The 20,257-nt window shown below is 37.5% G+C and overlaps 1 protein-coding gene across 5 annotated transcripts; it reads left to right on the top strand.

Moving 5' to 3' along the window:
- Positions 1-1,695: 1,695 nt before the first annotated feature.
- On the top strand, positions 1,696-20,145 carry NIPSNAP3A (nipsnap homolog 3A). 5 transcript variants are annotated; one of them, XM_032308441.1, is made up of 7 exons: positions 1,696-1,939; positions 5,626-5,836; positions 7,657-7,815; positions 9,559-9,708; positions 11,551-11,608; positions 19,307-19,393; positions 19,488-20,145. In XM_032308441.1, the coding sequence occupies exons 1-6, from the start codon at positions 1,880-1,882 to the stop codon at positions 19,368-19,370; spliced, it is 702 nt and encodes a 233-aa protein (XP_032164332.1). In that variant the 5' UTR covers positions 1,696-1,879; the 3' UTR covers positions 19,371-19,393; positions 19,488-20,145. The 5 variants fall into 5 exon arrangements, with proteins under 5 accessions (XP_032164332.1, XP_032164333.1, XP_032164335.1 ...); XM_032308442.1 differs by lacking the exon at positions 11,551-11,608 and adding an exon at positions 2,491-2,639 and having other exon boundaries at positions 1,703-1,939; XM_032308443.1 differs by lacking the exon at positions 11,551-11,608 and adding an exon at positions 2,046-2,143 and having other exon boundaries at positions 1,711-1,939.
- Positions 20,146-20,257: the final 112 nt, after the last annotated feature.

The following is a 20,257-nucleotide window of genomic DNA, read 5'->3' as shown; positions in this document are numbered from 1 at the left end:
GCCAAAGAGGAGAATCAGCCCTCCTACACTGCCTACGACCAATTACAGTTAAGTCATAAATGCGCTAGCCAGGACTCAGTCACATGACTGCACCAGGCTGCTGCATAGTTTCTACTGCAAATTTTTTAAAAAGGGGACCAGAAGGTGAATGGAAAATGATAAACAGCTAACAGTCTCTGCTATCTCCCTCCAACACTTTGTATTATTCAGATCTTACTTCATTCTTCCTCAGAGTATTGATTAATCTCTGACATATTTTTCTCTTCCTTTGTTACCCCTAACCTTTAAGTTCTAAGAGGATAAGAATGCTAGCTTTTGTTCAATTCTGTACCCCAGTCACTGCAAATGTGCTTGAAACATAAAAGAAATTTAACAAATATGGGTGGAATGAGTGAATGAGTTAATTCCAGAGGGAGCTAAGAAAATAAATTTAAATATTTTATTTATTTATTTGACAGACAGAGATCATAGATAGGCAGAGAGACAGGCATAGAGAGAAGGGGGAAGCAGGCTCCCTGCTGAGCAGAGAGCCTGACGTGGGGCTTGATCCCAGGACCCTGAGATCATGACCTGAGTGAAGGCAGAGGCTTAACCCACTGAGCCACCCAGGGACCCCCAAGAAAATAAATTTAAACATTAAAGATTCAGTCTGGGTACAGATAATTTTGTTTTGTCTGTATTAGAAATGGATGCCCGTCATCCAGAAAAACTGACTCACCCCCTCTGGAATTACAATTTTCAAAAGACTACTCCCTGCTGTATACATCACCAAAAGGTCTTCGCACAAGGCACAACTAATTCCCTAGTCCTAATAATGTAAGTAACATGCCATTAATGTTTGCAATAATGTAATTATTAACAAGAATGTTAACAGTAACATAATGTAGATACTGCAAATTAATGAAATCAATTAACTTTTTAGTGTAAGCAGTAGACGCTGGAAGGAAAATTATTTTGATAGAGTGGTACATAAGAGGCTTAAATCCTCTTGCATAAAGGTCAACATATTTTGACTATAACTGAAAAAATCAAGATATAGCAGAATACACCTATTATTTAAAAATATACTAACAGGCATTAGAAGAAACAGCTTGAAATGCTAAAGATGTTATTTTGGTCACCGATAACCGGACACAGGGACTACTGACTGAGTAGTTCAGAAGTCGGCTGTTTTGCTTTTAAAGTTTACAGAATTCTCTCGTTTTTAACAGCGTATGTTTAACTTTGACTTTTTCACGTCTGGTTCGACACCCTCATTCTTCTGAGCTCCTGAGAAATACAACGTCAATTATGAGAAGCCTTACGGGGTCACGCTGGGGCGACGATTAGGAAAAGAGGATGCACTTCATGAGGTCAAGTGAAGGCTCTCTGGTCTTTACGTCAATCACCCCGACTGAAGATGAACCACGGCAAAGACCTCCACGATTTTAAATGCACAGCATCACGGGCGCACGCAGCATCCGCCCTCCTCAAAGGGCAGCACTCGCGGTCTGCACACGAACTCTTAAGAACTGATGCTCAGCTGCGCGTGGAGACGAGGTGGATGGGCTCAGAGAGGTGGAACAGAAACGGTCTCCGCCTTCACACAATCCTAACGCGCCCTCTGACGCTGGGGTAAGAGAGTCTGAGGGAACAAGCCAAGGACCAAAGGGCACGTGCCTTCCGAAGGCGCCCGGCGCTGGGCCACGGAGCACTCGAGCCTTCGGGGCGGTGCCCGAGCCTCCGGCACCAGAGGCGGAGCTGAAGCCGCCGAGTCCCGCCCCCGCCTGCGTCCGCCAGTAGTGTAGTCGCTGCGCGTTTCCAGGCGGGTAAGTCTTTACAGGAAGAATCTAAGAAAGAGTACCGGCTGGCTGTCCTTCCCAGCGCCCGAAGCCCCGCCATGCTCGTCCTCCGAAGCGGCCTGACTAGGGCTCTGGCTGCGCGGACGCTCGCGCCTCAGGTACCCGCCGCCCCGACGAGCCCAAGCCGTCCCTTGGGGGAGGGGAGCGGGCGTTAGCGGGGAACTAGCGGCCACGCGCATGCGTTGCCCAATTTTGCTCGCCCAGGCTTGCGAGAGCCGCGCATGCGGTCATCCGGTTCGTCGGTGCAGATTGCGGGCGTGGAACCGCCGCGGATGTTCTAGTGCCGGTCCCAGATCCCGCAGGTGGGGCGTCCCGGGACGCGCGGGAGGAAGCGGCGCGCGGTTGGGGGATGGTCCGGTGGCCAGTGTCGCCTCCCGGCCAGTTCGCGACTAACCGCGAACAGGGTTTTTCTGGCCTAGGTGCCAGGCGGCCCTGAGGACACCCCTGAAGCTCAGGCTGCTGCGTTTGCCATGTTGGGGCCAGTGCCTGGTGCTTTGCTTGCTGGTCGAAACTTCCCTACTGATTTTGTCGTTTGTCGTTTGACAAGCCACCACCCCCTCCAGACAGAAGGTAGATGCAAACTAGGCCAACCAGACCAGGGGCAAAAGAACCGCCCCGCCCCCCTCGCAGTTTAAACAAAACTTCCGAGCGTTTTGCAGAGAACCTTGAAGAGGAGGGCCAAGGTGCCGGTGGTGGAACGTCCTGCCCACTGCCTCTTGCGGGGGTGTCTTAGCCCGACGGGGCCAGGAACCTCGTAGCAAACATGATGATGACCTCACTTAACCTTAGATGAGGAACGTACGTAATAGAGTTTTGTGATTCAGCCTTAACTGTCGGGACCTGGCCTATTCTGCACATCTGCAGGGTTGTTTTGTTCTGTTTTGTTTTTCCCCTCTGACACTTAGGCTTGTACTTTTCTCGAAGGGGACAAGCAGAAGGGGATGAACCTACTCTAGAGACAGACGGTCTGCTGAAGACCGAGGAACCAACGATGGCCTGTTCACCCAAGATTATCAATCTAGTCTTTAATGTTTCCTGATTCTCACTCTACTGGGGCAGGGCAGAGTTATTCCGGAAAACTTTATTCTGAACTTTGACTTTATTAAATGTCAGCCAGTGGTTCTCATAAGTGAATTGGAAGTCGGTGCTGTGGAAAATGAGCCTTTCTTTGGAGATCAGGGGGCCTGAAGCATTCATGTTTCCTTCCCTAGCATACGGGTCCTATATTGTGGCTGCACAGTTAACCCTCAACAAAGATCGCCGTACCCCTTCCCACACACATAACACATCTCATTGCTTCATTGCTGTTAACCTCTCCCTGAGCTTTCCTATTGTACTCTTCCGCAGAAGATAATAAAAAATGTGCGCCTGTGGTCACTTACTTTGTTCTCCAAATACAAGGTCCATAAAAAAAAAAAAAAAACAATTCAAAAGCAGTTGTTTCAAGTACCCCATTGGCCTAGTTTTGATACATTTATATTTTATTTATATTTTTAAGCTATAAGTATTAAGCAGTTTTCATTTGCATAGCATTGTTATTAGATTAGTGGCACAAAAAAGAATGTCTGTCAAACCTAGCGGCAGCTGCCATTGTTTTTGATGGCAGATGTCAATCAGACAATAAGAATATAATTCATCATAGACATGAATGGGATGAACTCAGAATAGCTTACTATAATTCAGCCTTACACACAAGTAAAATACCATTGTGCTTTGTAAAACATATAGATAGATAGATCACATATATACATATATGTCAGAGCAAGAAGCCTACTGCTTTTGATTGTTGTACCAGGTAGTCTGCGTAAGCCCAAAATTCATCTGTAGCTTTATAGGTATGAAAACTATCATAATAGATTATGCTGATGTAATCAGCTTTAGGAAATGTGCACATGCTAACCAAACTTATGTAAGATGGATTTGTAAGTTAGAATACCATATGAGTGTGTGTGTTTACATATATGTGTTTATATACACACATATAAACACATACAAAGAGGATAATTTCTGGAAAAGCATTTCCCACTGAAAGTTCAGTTCACTCAGAGAACCAAATCAGAAATTTACAGAGTGAATAAAGGACTATTAGAAAAGGAACTAATGGGGACGCCTGGGTGGCTCAGTTGGTTAAGCAGCTGCCTTCGGCTCAGGTCATGATCCCAGCGTCCTGGGATCGAGTCCCGCATCGGGCTCCTTGCTCAGCAGGGAGCCTGCTTCTCCCTCTGCCTCTGCCTGCCATTCTGTCTGCCTGTGCTCGCTCTCTCCCCCTCTCTCTCTCTGATAAATAAATAAAATCTTTAAAAAAAAAAAAAAAGGAACTAATGGTTCTTAAAAAGTATTTCCATTAACATGGTATAACTGGGTGGCTTAAATACCTTTCTTTAGACTGCATCTATAATGAAAAACAACTCAGGAGTACCTGGGTGGCTCAGGAAGGTAAAGTGTCCAACTCTTGGTTTCAACTCAGGTCAGGTCGTGATCTCAGGGTCCTGAGACCCAGCTAAGAGAGGAGCTTCATCCCTTAGCAGAGTCTGCTTATCCCTCTCCCTCTGCTCCTCCCCACCCCCACGCCCACCCAAATCCCCCACCCCTTGCTCATATGAACTCTGTCTCAGATAAATGGATAAATAAAATCTCTTTTAAATTTAAAAAAAAAAAAAACAATGAATCAGACAATTGTGACTCATCGACTTTTTTGCCTTTACTAGCTTTACACATTCTGTATTACAATGCAATTGGATAGGCCACAGTTTACTGTTACATTAGTTAAATTCCTACTAAATTCCTATCCTTTTTTTTTTTAAAGATTTTATTTATTTGACAGAGATCACAAGTAGGCAGAGAGAGGAGGAAGCAGGCTCCCTGCTGAGCAGACAGCCCAGTATGGGTGGGGCTCGATCCCAGTACCCTGGGATCATGGCCTGAGCTGAAGGCAGAGGCTTTAACCACCCAGACGCTCCCCTCGCCTTTTTTTTTTTTTTTTTTTTTAAAGAGAGAGAGAGCACAGTGGGAGAGGCAGATGGAGAGGGAGAGTGAGAACCCTTAAGTAGGCTCCATGCTCAGCTCAGAGCTGGAGGCAGGGATCTCACAACCCTTAAATCATCATTTCAGTGGCACTCAACCAGCTGAGCCACCCAGGTGCCCCTCTATCCTGTTTTTTGACCAGTGGTCTACTTCATTAGATTTAGGAAATACCTTGACTTGACCAGCAATTTCCATTGTAGAAAGAAAGGGAGGGAGGGAGGAAAGAAGGAAAGGAAAGGAGAAAGGGAAGGGAAAGAGAAACGGAAGGAAGGAGAAAGGAAAGCAAAGGAAAAGGAAAAAACATCTTCTGCTAGTAAATACATTTCCATTGTGCCAGCCAAAATACTATATATTTATAAAATTGTTTTAAATGCTTAACTCTTAACATAAACATATACTATTGATTAAAGATGTAATACTGACTAAATAAGGGATAATTTAAACTATTTGCAAAACTTATTATGATCCTAATTATAAATTTTGGGTAAAGAAATGGCCCCAGTGGATTCTTAGAAGAAACTTCTCATGAAAAAGCAACTAGAGGTAGACCACCTACAAGCAGATAGTAGCTATATATTGGGAATACTTAAAAGTAGTTTACTGATATCTCTCTAAACAAATTATCTGTGGAGAAAGGACCACAGAAATAAAGATTGTGAGTCTACTGAGTGTCCCTTGTTTCCAGACTCAGATTTGGTTGTGGCATAGTATTACAACCGTACCTTCCCAAAATATTTAAATTTGCCTTATCTTTCTTCAGGTGTGCTCATCCTTTTCTACAGGCCCCAGGCAATACGATGGAACAGTCTATGAATTTCGTACCTATTATCTTAAGCCCTCAAAGATGAATGAGTTCCTGGAAAATACTAAGAAAAACATTCATCTTCGGACAGCTCATTCTGAATTGGTTGGATACTGGAGTGTAGAATTTGGAGGCAGAATGAATAAAGTGTTTCATATTTGGAAGTATGGTATGAGTCATCAGCTTAAGTATTCAGTACAGATTTTCATTCCGTTAGATGTTACCCGTGACTTAGCTACTTAGTTCTTGAACCTATATTGCTATAAATACATACAGGTGAAGTAAAACTTTTAAATAGCAGTACCAAAAAATAAATTCAGTGATTGTGCCTCCCAGTGCTATACCTATTGTAACCCATTGCTGGAAACTTCCATTGCCATATGAGAATGTGAAAGGAAGAAAATGGCATCTCAGATTTCAAGTCATAAAATTATGAACCACACTTTAATTCTTAAGAAAAGTTAAGAATAGATTATTGTAAAGATGGTTTATGAAAAATTTAAAGCAGTGATTTCAAGAACCCAGGTGGTTTAAGATCATAAAAGGAAAGTAGAATTTTTTTTAATTGAAGTTATAGCTGGAAATCAGTGTTTTAACAAATCATTCAAATGCCTGGGGGCTCTAGTGAAATAGAATAGGAGATGATAGTAAACTTTGAAGCCCTCAGCCTTCTGTAAGATATAATAAATCTGTTAGGTTTGGGAACAGTTTTATTTGTATACACAGTTTTATTTCTATTCACTGTCATTTTACTAGTTTAGGGAAGTAAAAGAAAAGGAATTAGAGTTCTTCTCATATTGAAGCTGATCCACCTCTGGTTTAGTAGAGGGAGGAGTATGGTTGATGGAATCCCCAGAATGTTTGTTACTCCATTGTCTAATCTTTCTGAAGTTCACAGTAGTACATCATAATATCCAAAAAAACTTTTGATAATTTCATTTAGTATTTGGTCATCAGTGTCCAAAGTTAATAGTCATAAAATACTTTAATGTGAAAAGTGCTCATTCTATACTTAGTAGGTCCATAGTTTAGAGGTTTTTCCCCAATTGTAGTAAAACAAACCCCATTAAAACACAATTTATGCTTTAGTGCACCACCAGTTGAATTATATCCCAGTTAAAAACAAAAAAACAAAAAAAACCCACAAAAATCTGCTAGTGCAATCCTCATAAAATTTACTTTATCCTCAGCATGAACCATAGAAAACTATTTTGCCATTAGTTTTATGAAGCCCTAATTGTTAAATGTAGTACTGGGTCCATAAGTTAGCAAAAATATGTAATTGGGAAACAAAAAGAAGAGAAATAGTACTAAGTAAAAAGAGGGAATGGCAGAGAAACAGCCCTATTTCTTTGGAAACTTAGATCAAAGCAGTAGCTGTCAAAGTTCATCTTAATTTCATTTACCTCAAATGTAATTCAGGGTACATCTTGACCTGATCACCCCTCACCACTACCACAGAAAAATACTCTAAACTGCTGCTATAATTTAAATGCCTTCAATTAATAAAAACTAGTTAATGTATACCAAGTTCTAACAAGGTGCCCAACAGTGTTGAAAGCTCCTCTTGTGTACTCCATTTAATCTAAACAGCCCTAGGGGGAGAGTTGTAAGTTGTAAGCTCCTCTTGTGTACTTCATTTAATCTAAACAGTCCTAGGGGGAGATACTATATCATTATCCCCATTTTACAGAGTAAGAAATAGGCACAGAAAGATTTCATAACTTAACCTAAGTCACACAACTGCCCACTAAATGGTAGAGCCTGCAGAGCCCACAGTATGACATTATCATTAGTTGTTTACATTTTTACTGCCCTTTCAGGCCATGAGAAACTTGGGAACAGATGTCACATCTGTATGTTATCTCCAGTGATACAATACAATGTCCTTCTGTGCCCCTGATGAACACTTGGTGAATTGAATGAAACCCAGAAAAAGTACAGGTGATTTTAAATTAATTTTTGGTTTTCTTACTCCTTTTCCCATAGATAATTTTGCTCATCGGACTCAAGTTCGGAAAGCATTGGCCAAAGATAAGGAATGGCAAGAACAATACCTCATTCCCAATTTGGCTCTTATTGATAAACAAGAGAGTGAGATTACTTATCTGGTGCCATGGTGCAAACTAGAAAAGCCTCCAAAAGAAGGTAAGTCCTCCCCTCTTAGTCACTTTGAATTCTGACAGAGAAATCATTGAAGATTTTAAGCTATAAAAACTCAAGTTCTACTAGAAAAGAAGTTAATCTTTGTTTAATATAGAACATACGTTGCTTGTTCAGGTAAAAATAAATTGGTGCTCTTAGCTTACCTTTTTTTAAAAAATGACCATTAAATAATGAAGTGTTTTTCCATATTGGTATCTTATTGATTCTTAAAGCTTAGCTATATGATAGAAAAAGTTGACATGGTCAGTAAAGGTTGAGAAGTTGGGCCTTGGGAGCAGAGAACACATCTGTGGGTAGGTGAGGGATAGTATGTGATGTGATACTCTGTCATAATATTAAAATAATACAAACTTTTAAATATAAAAGTATTTTTCCATAAATGACAACTAATTTTAAATCTTAAGTATATATCTGCTTATTAAATTGACTAGGGGAATGAATTAACTGGAACTACCAAGCTGTATTACTCTAGTCTAACTCTCGTGTCTTCCTCTTTCTTATTTCTCAGTTTGAAAGTAATTCTTAAAGATTTGTCTTCTTGCTGATTTCACTTCTTGCTGACTTAAAGAAATTATTACTTCAATCCAGTTTTAAACAAAGGTCAGATTAGCAAAAGAAGAAACTAATTTAAGTGTTGTTTTATTTCCCCCATTATTCCCAACTTTGGAGTGCATTTTAGATTATAGGAGATTTGAAAAATCTTATTTGGAAATTTATCCTCATAGCTCCCCCTCAGCTTTCAGCACTAACTAAATGAATTAGTTGGCTTCTCAAACAGTATCAAATCTTAGTTCTTTTCCTCTATGTTATTCATGATTCTTCAGTAACTTGTGTATGTTTTTCTTGTATTTTCTAAATCTACTTGTCCCCTGGTTTCCTTCTCTTCACCTGGTCTGTACTTCATCCAGAAGGTAAAATGCTTTTCAAGTATTTACCTGGATATTTAGGAATAATAAAACCCATCTCCTTTAGATTATTTTTTTCCTCAGAACTCAGAGACCGGGGCGCCTGGGTGGCTCAGTGGGTTAAAGCCTCTGTCTTCAGCTCAGGTCATGATCACAGGGTTTTGGGATCGAGCTCCCCCACAGTCCTGGGATCGAGCCCCGCATCGGGTTCTCTGCTCAGCAGGGAATCTGCTTCCCCCTCTCTCTCTCTCTGACTGCCTCTCTGCCTGCTTGTGATCTTTGTCTGTCAAATAAATAAATAAAATCTTAAAAAAAAAAAAACTCAGAGACTGTCACTTTACGTATATTATTTGCTTGCTGTTCCTGTTGGAAATGGAATCTTACAGAGGAAATTATATAGAGAGTTAAGTTAATAGAAACTGGTAAGAAGAATGGAACTATAAGACACTAGAAATACTTCATTTTTTTGTAAAACTATAGACTCAGACAACTAAAAAATACTACTACATTATAAATTCTTAATAACTTTTGACAAATTTTATAGATTAAAAATAGCTTAGATAATATCTGAACTATAGATTCCAACCATTCTTGTTTGTTATGTATGATAAGTTTAAAGACCCTTAAACTAGGACAAGGACTTTCTAAACATAAAAGCAAAGAAGAACAATGCAGATTATTAGTAAATATGCCTATAGGTATGCAGGTATGATTCTCAAAATCTATAGATATAGATAGCCTTCCACTGGAACCAAACTAAACATGATTAGAAATTGCTTGTATGTGTTCTATAAAATAATTATTTTTCTCCCTGTTCTAGGGATCTATGAACTAGCTGCTTTTCAGATGAAACCTGGTGGGCCAGCTCTGTGGGGTGACTCATTTAAAAGGGCAGTTCATGCTCACATCAACCGAGGCTACACGAAACTAGTTGGAGTGTTCCATGCAGAATATGGAGTGCTCAACAGAGGTACAGTTGTCCATTTCTTCTTTTGAAATTGCAAAATACATGAGTGATCCACATTAAGTTCCTTTGGTCAGTTTTTCTCTGTTCTCATTATGGAGTATATTTTGCTTTTTATTGCCCAAGTTTTAGTTTTGTAATTTTAAGGGTTGAGCAAAGTTGTTTTACATCTTTTTTTTTTTAAAGATTTTATTTATTTGACAGACAGAGATTACAAGTAGGCAGAGAGGCAGGCAGAGAGAGAGGAGGAAGCAGGCTCCCCATGGAGTAGAGAGCCCAATGTGGGGCTTGATCCCAGGACCCTGGGATCATGACCTGAGCCGAAGGCAGAGACTTTAACCCACTGAGCCACCAAGGCGCCCTGTTTTACATCTTATTTAGAATGTTTTTCACCCTATAAAATTTTTTTTTAAATACTGTTCTTTTCCCTGATATATCAAAATGATAAAATTTTAAATACTGGAAGGAACCTGAAAAGGTCACCTATTTCTTTTATCACTTTATTTTCCTCTGAATGTACTTTCAGTGATTTTTTTCCTTTTTTCCCCAGTTTTATTGAGATATAATTGACATATAAGTTTAGGGTATGCAACATAATGATTTAATATATGTTGTGAAGTGATCACCACAATAAGTTAACATCCATCACGTCAGAGTTACAAATTGTTTCTCCTTATGATGAGAACGTTTTAAGATCCACTCTTTCAGCTTTTACATATACAGTATAGAATTGGGTGCCTAGGTGGCTCAGTTGGTTAAGTGACTGCCTTCGGCTCAGGTCGTGATCCTGGAGTCCTGGGAACAAGCCCCACATCAGGCTCCCTGCTCAGCAGGGAGTCTGCTTCTCCCACTGACCTCTCTCCTCTCATGTTTTCTCTCTCTCTCATTCTCTCTCTCTCCCAAATAAATAAATAAAATCTTTAAAATATATATATATAGATATACACACACACACACAATATAGAATTGTTAACTGTAGTCATCATTTTATATATTACATCTCTAAAATTTTATTTCTCTTGTAACTTCAAGTTTATGCTTCTTGTAATTTTTTTTTTTAAAAAACTGGGCACCTGGGTGGCTCAGTGGGTTAAGCCTCTGCCTTCAGCTCAGGTCATGGGGTCCTGGGATCGAGCCCCACATCAGGCTCTCTGCTTGGCAGGGAGCCTGCTTCCCCCTCTTTGCCTACCTCTCTGCCTACTTGTGATCGCTGTCAAATAAATAATAAAATCTTTAAAAAAGAATGATTTTATTATATAAAGCTCAAATTTTGTGCCTCCCAAAATACCTTAAATAAAATAAAAAAGGAAAAAATAAATATATACATACATACGTACTTCTACAAAGGTAGACACAGATGACTACTAAAAATATATTAAAGAAGATTCAGATTAAGGGGCGCCTGGGTGGCTCAGTGGGTTAAGCCGCTGCCTTCGGCTCAGGTCATGATCTCAGGGTCCTGGGATCGAGTCCCGCATCGGGCTCTCTGCTCGGCGGGGAGCCTGCTTCCTCCTCTCTCTCTCTGCCTGCCTCTCTGCCTACTTGTGATCTCTCTCTGTCAAATAAATAAATAAAATCTTTAAAAAAAAAAAAAAAAAAAAAAAAAGAAGATTCAGATTAAAACAATAATGAGATGTCAGTTTTTACCTAATAAGGATATATTATATAGATACAGTATTAGACAGGTTAGAGAAAAATGGGTTAAACTTGTAGGGCTCATATCTCCTTCCTCTTCCCTCAAAAAAATTGGCAATATAAATAAAAGGCTTATCTGTTTGTATTTCACATTTTTTAATTTTTCATTTATTTTTTTAATTTCAGTGTAAGTAACAAACAGTGTTACATTAGTTTCAGGTGTACAGTATAGTGTTTCAGTAATTCTATACACTACTCAGTACTCCTCATAGTAAGTGTACTCTTAATTCCCTTCACCTATTTCACCCACTCTTCTACCCACCTCCCCTCTGGCAACAAGAGTTCTTTATATTTAAGAGTCAGGGGGGTTTTTTGGTCTCTTTTTTTTCTGTTTATTTTCTTAAGTTACATTATAAGTGAAATCATAATGGTATTTCTTTCCCAGATTGACTTATTTCATTTAATATTATATCCATTAGCATTATATCCATCCTTGTGTTGCAGATGGCAAGATTTCATTCTTTTTATGGTTCACTAATACTCCATTAGATAGATAGATGGATGGATGGATGGTTAGATAGATGGATAAATATCACAACTTCTTTATCCATTCACCTATCAGTGGAACTAGGGTTGCTTCCATATCTTAACTACTGTAATTAATGCTGCAGTAAACACCTGGGTACATGTATCTTTTCAAATTCATATTTTCATATTATATGTGTAACTATCCAGTAGTGGAATTACTGGATCCTATGTTAATTCTATTTTTAATTTTTTTGGAACCTCCATACTGTTTTCCACAGTGGCTGCACCAGCGTGCATTCCAACCAACAGCACATGAGGGTTCCTTTTTTCTCAGCAACACATGGTGGTTCCTTTTTTCTCCACATCCTTGCCAACACTTGCTGTTTCATGTGTTTTTATTTTAGTCATTCTAACAGATTTGAGGTGATACCTCATTGTGGTTTAGATTTGTTTTGATGATGATGAGGGATATTGAGCATCTTTTAATGTGTCTGTTAGCCGTCTGTATGCCTTGTTTGGAGAAATGTCTACTCGTGTCTTCTGCCCATTTTTTAATGGGATTATTTGTTGTTTGGGTGTTAAGTTGTATAGGTTCTTTATATATCTTGGGTATTAACTCCCTATGAGATCTATCATTTACAAATATCTTCTCTCATTTAGTAAGTTGTCTTTTAGTATTGATGATGGTTTCCTCTGCTGTACAGAAGCTTTTTTTTTTTAATTTTTAAAAGATTTTATTTGAGAATAAGAGAGAGTGTACATAAACCAGGGGAGAGGCAGAAGGAGAGGGAGAAGCAGACTCCCTGCTGAGCAGGAAGCCTGACATGGGTCTTGATCTCAGGACTCTAGGATCATGACTTGAGCCAAAGGCAGACACTTAACCAACTGAGCCACTCAAGCACCCCAGAAGCTTTTTATTTTGATGTATCCCCAGTAGTTTATTTCTGCTGTTTCCCTTGCTGTAGGAGTCATATCGAGAAAGATGTTGCTATGGCTAATGTCAGAGAAATTACTGCCTATGTTCTTTTCTAGGAGTTAAGGTTTTATTTAGGTCTCACATTAAGGTCTTTAATCCACTTTTTAAAAGATTTTATTTATTTAAGACAGAGAGAGTGAGAGCAAGCAAGCAAGAGAGAGAGAGAATGAGCAGGAGGCAGAGGCAGAAACAGGTTCCCCAGAGTAGGGAACCCTATGTTTGGCCTGATCCCAGGACCCTAGGATCACATGAGCCAAAGGTAGCCACTTAACTGGCTGAGCCACCCAGATGCCTCTGGTCTTTAATCCATTTTGAGTTTATTTTCGTGTATAGTGAAAGAAAGTGGTCCAGTTTCATTCTTTTGCATGTAGCTGGCCAGTTTTCCCAGCGCCATTAATTGAAGAGACTTTTTCTTATGCTTCCTTTGCTGAAAATTAATTGACCATATAGGTATCAGTTTATTTCCGGGCTCCCTATTCTGTTCCATTAATCTGTGGATCTATGCATCTATTTTTGTGCTGGTACCTCCTACAGATTTGTAGTGTATCTTGAAATTTGGGACTATGATGCCTCCAGTTTTTTTGTTCTTTTTCAAGATTACTTTGGTTATTGGGGGTCTTTTATGCTTCCATATAAATTTTAGAATTATTTATTCTAGTTCTGTGAAAAATGCTGTTGGTATTTTGATGGGGTTGCATTAAATCTGTAGACTGCTTTCGGCAATATGGACATTTTAACAATATTGGTTCTCCCAATCCATGAGCATGGAACATCTTTCCATTTGTTTGTGTCATCATCAACTTCTTTGATCAGTGATTCATAGTTTTCAGAATACAGGTCTTTCACCTCCTTGGTTAAGTTTATTCCTAGATATTTATTTTTGATGCAATTGTAAATGGGATTGTTTTCTTAATTTCTCTCTCTGCTACTTATTTGTATATAGAAGTGCAACAGATTTCTGTATGTTGATTTTATATACTACAGCTTTACTGAATTCATTTACCAGTTCTAGTAATATTTGGTGGAGTTTTTAGGGTTTTCTATATATAGTATCATGCCATCTGCAAATAGTTTTGCTTCTTCTTTACCAATTTAGATACCTTTAATTTATTTCTGTTGTCTGACTCCTGTGGCTAGGACTTCCAATACTATGTTGAATAAAATTGTTGAGAGTAGACATTCTTACCTCGTTCTTGAATGCAGAGGAAAAGCTCTATTTTTCATCATTGAGTATGATGTATGATGTTAGCATAGGGTTTTTCACATACAGCATTTATTATATTGAGATATGTTCCCTCTAAACCCACTTTGTTGAGGGTTTTTTATCATGAATGGATGTTACACTTTGTCAAATGCTTTTTCTACATCTACTGAAATGATCATACGTTTTTATCCTCTTATTGATGTGATGTATCATGTTGATTGCTTTGCAAATATTGAACTACCTTTGCATCTTGGGAATAAATCCCACTTGATTATGGTGAATGATTTTTTTTTAATGTATTGTTAGATTCAGTTTGCTCATATTTTGTTGTAAATTTTTGCATCTAAGTTCATCAGAGATACTGGCCTGTAGGTCTCTTTTTTGTAATGTCTTCATCTAGTTTTGTTGTCAGGGTAATGCTGGCTTCATAGAATGAATTTGGAAGCTTCCCTTCCTCTTCTGTTGTTTTGAATAGTATGAGAAGAATAGGCATTAACTCTTCTTTAAATGTTTGGTAGAATTCACCTGTGAAGCCATCTGATTCTGGACTTTTGGGGAGTTTTTTTATCAGTGTTTGAATTATATCACTTACACAGTCTATTTAAATTTTCTGTTTCTTCCTGATTCACTTTTAGGAAGTTTTATGTTTCTAGGAATTTATTTATTTCTTCTAGGTTGTCCAATTTGTTGGCATATAATTTTTCATAATATTCTCTAATTCTTTGTATTTCTGTGATGCTGGTTGTTATTTCTCCTCTTTTATTCCTGATTTTATTTAATCCTTGCTCTCTATTTCTGAACAGTCTGAGTAAAGGTTTATCAATTTGATCTTTCAAAGAACTAGTCCTGGTTCATTGATATGTTCTATTTTTGTTTGTTTGTTTCCATTTCTTTGCTCTTTTATTTCCTTCTACTGGTTTTGGTTTTGTTTGTTCCTTTTTTATTCTAGCTTCTTTCAGGGTAAGGTTCAGGTGTTTGATATTTTTCTTGCATCTTGAGGTAGATCTGTATTACTAAAAACTTCCCTCCTGGAACAGCTTTTGCTCCATCCTAAAGATTTTGGACACTTGTGTTTTCATTTTCATTCGTCTCCGGTATTTTTTGATTTCCACTTTGATTTCGTGGTGACGGATTCATTGTTTATGACTATGTTATAACCTCAGTTATATTTGTGGTCTTTCCAGAATTTTTCCTTGTGGTTTCTAGTTTCATAGCATTGTAGTTGGGAAAGATGTATGGTATAACTTCGGGCTTTTTTAATTTATTGAGACTTTTTTGTGGCCTAACATGCGATGTATTCTGGAGAATGTTTCATGTGCACTTAAAAGAATGTGTATTCCACTGTTTTAGGATGGGGATATTCTAAATATACCTTTAATTCATCTTATCTAATTTGTCATTCAAAGCCACTGCTTCCTTGTTGATTGTCTGTTTGGATGATCTATCCATTGATGTAAGTGGGTGTAAAAGTCCTCTATTATTTTTGTATTACTATTGATTACTTCCTTTATGTTAATAGCTGCTTCATGCATTTGGGTGCTCCCATGTTAGGTACGTATTTACAATTGTTACATATTCTTTTGAGATTGTTCCCTTTGTGAGTATGTAGAGTCTTTGTTTAATGTCTCATTACACTGTTTGTTTCCAATTCTATTTGTTGCTATCCCAGCTTTTCATTTGCATGATAAATGTTTTCCCATTCCTTCGCTTTCGGTCTGCTTGTGCTGGTGTCTTTAGGTCTGAACTGAGTCTCTTGTAGGCAGCATATAGATGTCTTGCTTTATCCATTCAGTCACCTAGATTAGAGTATCTAGTCCATTTACATTCGAAGTAATTATTGATAGGTATGTACTTACTGCCATTTTGTAATTTGTTCTATTTTTTTTTTTAATTTTTTATTCTCTATTCCTTCTCTCTTCACTTGTGGTTAGGCGGCTTTCTTTAGTGATATACTTGGATTCCTTTCTCTTTATTTTTTGTGTATCCCAGTTTTTGACTTGTCACCGTTAGGTTTAAATATAGCAGTCTATATTAGGTTGATGGTCACTTAAGCTTGAACCCATTTTAAAGCACTAAATCTTTACTCCTCTGCCCTCTATGTTTTAGGTATATGGTGTCATACTTGACATTTCTTTGTGAATCCCTTGACTTGATTTTTATAGATACACCTGATTTTACTGCTTTGTCTCTAACCTCCATACTGGTTTTATAAGTGATTAATCTGTTACTTTTATTAAGTTTATACATACCTCTGAATTTTTTTTCCTCTCCTCCTTTTCTTACTTCTGTTTACAGTCTTCCCTTTCCATTCAAAGAATCTGCTTTAACATTACTGGTAAGGCTGGTTTACTGATGGTGAACTCTTCTAACTTTGATTCATCTGAGAAACTCTTTATCTCTCCTTCTGTTCTCAATGATAGTCTTGCTGCATAGAGTTTTCTCAGTTGCAGGCTTTTCCCTTTCAGCACTTTGAATACATCATGCCATTTGCTTCTCATCTGCCAAGTTTCTGCTGTACAATCAGTTGATACAGCCTTATGGAATTTCCCTTACATATAACTGTTTTCTTTGCTGCTTTTGAATTTTTCTTTTTCAGTACTTTTTGCCATTTTAATTAGTGGTTTGGTGTGGACCTCCTTGAGATGATTTTTGTTAGACATTCTCTGTGCCTCCTGAATCTCCAGTTTTCAGCTATTATTTCTTCAAATAAATTTGCTGGCTCTTTTGTCTCTTTTCTCTGGGATCCCTATAATGGGAATGTTATCACACTTTACCGTGTCACTGAGTTCCCTTAACCTGTTCTCATTTTTTTAATTAATCTTTTCTTGTTCTCCTATTCAGCTTGATTGTTTTTCATTACAGTCTTCCAGCTTATTGGTCCCTAATATTATTCCTCTAATATATTATATATTCCCTCTAGTGTATTTTTTAATTTCACTTACAGAGTTCATCTCTCCCTGGCTCTTTTTTATATTTTCTGTCTCTTTTTTGTGGGTCTCACTGAGATATTTTCTCAAGTCCAGTGAGTATATTTATGAGCATAATTTAAATTCTCTGTTAGGTACGTAGCTTCTGTTTCATTTTGTTCTCTGACTGGATTTTGTCCTATTGATTGATTTGGGACATAGTCTTCTGTGTCTTCATTTTGTCTAACACTCTGTGTCTGTTTCTATGTGTTAGGCAAGTAATGGCCTTATGAAGAACCAGTTACGTAGTGCTCTGCAGTGCAGTATCCCCTGTTCACCTGGCCCTTCCAGAGTGACTCCTATGTATGTTGCATCACCGTACTGTTGTGGCTGAGCCACATTTGCCTTCAGTCCAGTTGCTGCATTGGTGCTTTTTGCCAGTTGTGGGCAGGGTTTGGTTCCTATGTTGTTAAGAGGCCAGTCTGAGGCTGCCTTGGGCAAAAAACCTTAATTTTTTAAATCATCTTTGCCAATATTAAGGAAATATGCATGGATATGTAGGTGTGTTTAGTTATACAAAAAGGAAATTTGAAATGACATAAAATATATAGCCATATTTAAATAATGAGATTAAAGGTTTTTTAACATTTCTAATTTACTATAGTGGACACGTATAATTTTTGCAAGGATTAAGTTATTAAAAATACGTGTGTATACACTGTAATCTTGGGGCGCCTGCATGGCTCAGTCAGTTAGGTGTCCAACTTGTGATTTTTGGCTCAAGTTATGATCTCATGGGTTGTGAGATTAAACCCTGAATTGGGCTTGCCACTTAGCAGGGCGTCTGCTTGAGATTCTCTCTCTCCTTCACTTTCTGTCCTTCCCCCATTCATGCACGTGTGTTCTCTCTAAAATAAATCTTTAAAAAGAAAAAAAAGAAAGAAAATGTGTCTCTACACACACTTTTTAATCTTAATCCATTCTTAGTGTACTAAGAGAATGGTAATATGCTGCGTATAAATTGGTACATCATTTCTGGAGGACAGTGTATATTACATACACTGTATATTTATAAATGTCTATATATATAAGATACACTGTTTGGTTCTCTCAGTTTAAATTTTAGGAGTTTATATTAAGAAAATATTCACATCTAGACTGCCTGGGTTTGAATCCCAGCTTCACCACTTATAACTTTGTGACTCTGGGTAAGTTACTTAACCTCAATGTGCCTTAGTTTCCTCATCCATAAAATGATACTAATAATCAACCACCTAAAATTATTATGAAGACTAAATGAGTTAATACATGAAAAATGCTTAAAACCAGGTCTGGCACATAATCAACACCCAAGAAATATTACTAGTAGTTGTCATCAGTTTTGTAATTATTACAGATACATGTGTAGATGCTGCTCTATTGTTTATGTCAGTATTGTTTACAATAAAGAAACATTTTTATGTAATGTGAATATAATCCAGAAAAATATATGTATCATCTACATCATATATTTATATAAACTTTTATGTTTGTGTATAAATATTCATAAAAGTACATGTATATACACATAAATATGGAAAGAGATACAGCAAATACAAAAGCATTGTTTTTCTAGGTGGTATAGAAATGACTCCTCTTTTCTCTTTTTATCCACATTTTCCTATACAGCTAACATATCTTACTTTGTAATATTTAAAAATTTATAAAATGTTATGCACAAAAACATTTATTCCATATTTCAAAAAATAATAATAAAATGTTAATCTAATTGGTCAGGGGTTTGGATAAGAAGTTCTTCTATCTATAGGGAAGAATTCACATAGCCATTAAAAATTAAGGTTACTGCCATGGGAAATATGCATTGTTGAATCTATGGGTAAGTATAATATATAGTATGACCCTAATTTGATTTTACTCATTTGTTTAAAGGAAATGTGCTAAATGTCAATAGAGGTTCTCTCAAGGTGGTTAAAATTATGCTACTTATATTTTGCTTCTTCATATCATCAAAATTTTCATTAGTAAACACAATTTTTATAATCTTCCTTTTTTAAATAAACTAAAATGTATTAGGAAGTCATGAAGCCTCATTCTAGACTTAATTGTGTGTTTAGTGTTATTTACTTTACCTTTCCAGCCTTCTGTTTCTTCATCTATAAAACCAGTTTGATTAATTAATTTATAAATCTCTGACCCCCTCTGAAATCTTATTACTAACATACTTAATGTTACCTTTCTGTTACTCGCTATTTTGATTTAAAGAACAAGACTTAATATTTCTGATTAATTTTTCGGTATTTCTTATTTGTGGTAACGCCACAGTCTTTAGAAGCTATTTTTGGTTTATTTCTGCAGTTCACGTTCTTTGGTGGAACGAGAGTGCAGACAGTCGTGCAGCTGGGCGACATCAGTCTCATGAGGATCCCAGGGTTGTGGCAGCTGGTAAGCTATTTCTCCAGGCATGAATTATTCATACAACAAATTTGATTGAGTTTTTAACTTTATATGCCTTCTTATGGAATATTTTTTTTTCCAGTTCGGGAAAGTGTTAACTTCCTTGAGTCTCAGCAGAATATGCTTCTGATTCCTATGTCATTTTCGCCATTGAAATAGTTTTCCATTGAAATACAAAGCATTTCACTAACTGTTATAGATGTGCCTGCTATGGTGCTTAAATTCTCCCAGGAGATTCACATTTTTATTTGAAGGAGATGGTAAGTTAATTTGCTTTGTCCTTGCATTTTTAAAATCTGCCTCTGCCCATTGTCACTACCATGAGGAAATAGTTCTGTTCATTTTCCCTTTGGCATTTTAGTATCTGTCATACATTAAAAATTCTTGTCATTCCTACAAGATCTTGATTTTTCATTATTTCAGAGTATCTCTTGTACTCTGTTTTGACAACCCTCTGCTTTTATAGCATTTCCTTATGTTGAAGTGACTATGTCACATTTCCATGCCTATAATAATATTTTTAAACTATATACATTGGCAACCTTCTCATGTCTATTTTTCTGAAATTTTAAAAGTTTTTGTCCAGTAAAATTTATTTTGTAATACTGAATGGGATTCATAAAAATATTAAACATGTTTATTATGGAAAAGTACAGTATCATCTGTATCATCTCTATTGATTCTGGTTTTTACATTAATAATTACTTATGTGGAAAATAATGTTATTAGATCCTCATATTAAAAACTGTTGGGACGCCTGGGTGGTTCAGTTGGTTGGACGACTGCCTTCGGCTCCGGTCGGGCTCCCAGCTCCGTGGGGAGTCTGCTTCTCCCTCTGACCTTCTCCTCGCT

Source organism: Mustela erminea, chromosome 12, assembly GCF_009829155.1.
Source record: "Mustela erminea isolate mMusErm1 chromosome 12, mMusErm1.Pri, whole genome shotgun sequence".
Lineage (NCBI taxonomy): Eukaryota > Metazoa > Chordata > Mammalia > Carnivora > Mustelidae > Mustela > Mustela erminea.
This window is presented reverse-complemented; position numbering and strand designations above follow the sequence as displayed.

Coding starts and splice junctions, on each gene's coding strand:
- NIPSNAP3A (XM_032308440.1), top strand. CDS start 1,880: ATGCTCGTCCTCCGAAGCGGCCTGACTAGGGCTCTGGCTGCGCGGACG. Junction 5,837..7,656: donor GTTTCATATTTGGAAGTATG/GTATGAGTCATC, acceptor CTTTTCCCATAG/ATAATTTTGCTCATCGGACT. Junction 19,394..19,487: donor TCCCAGGGTTGTGGCAGCTG/GTAAGCTATTTC, acceptor TTTTTTTTCCAG/TTCGGGAAAGTGTTAACTTC.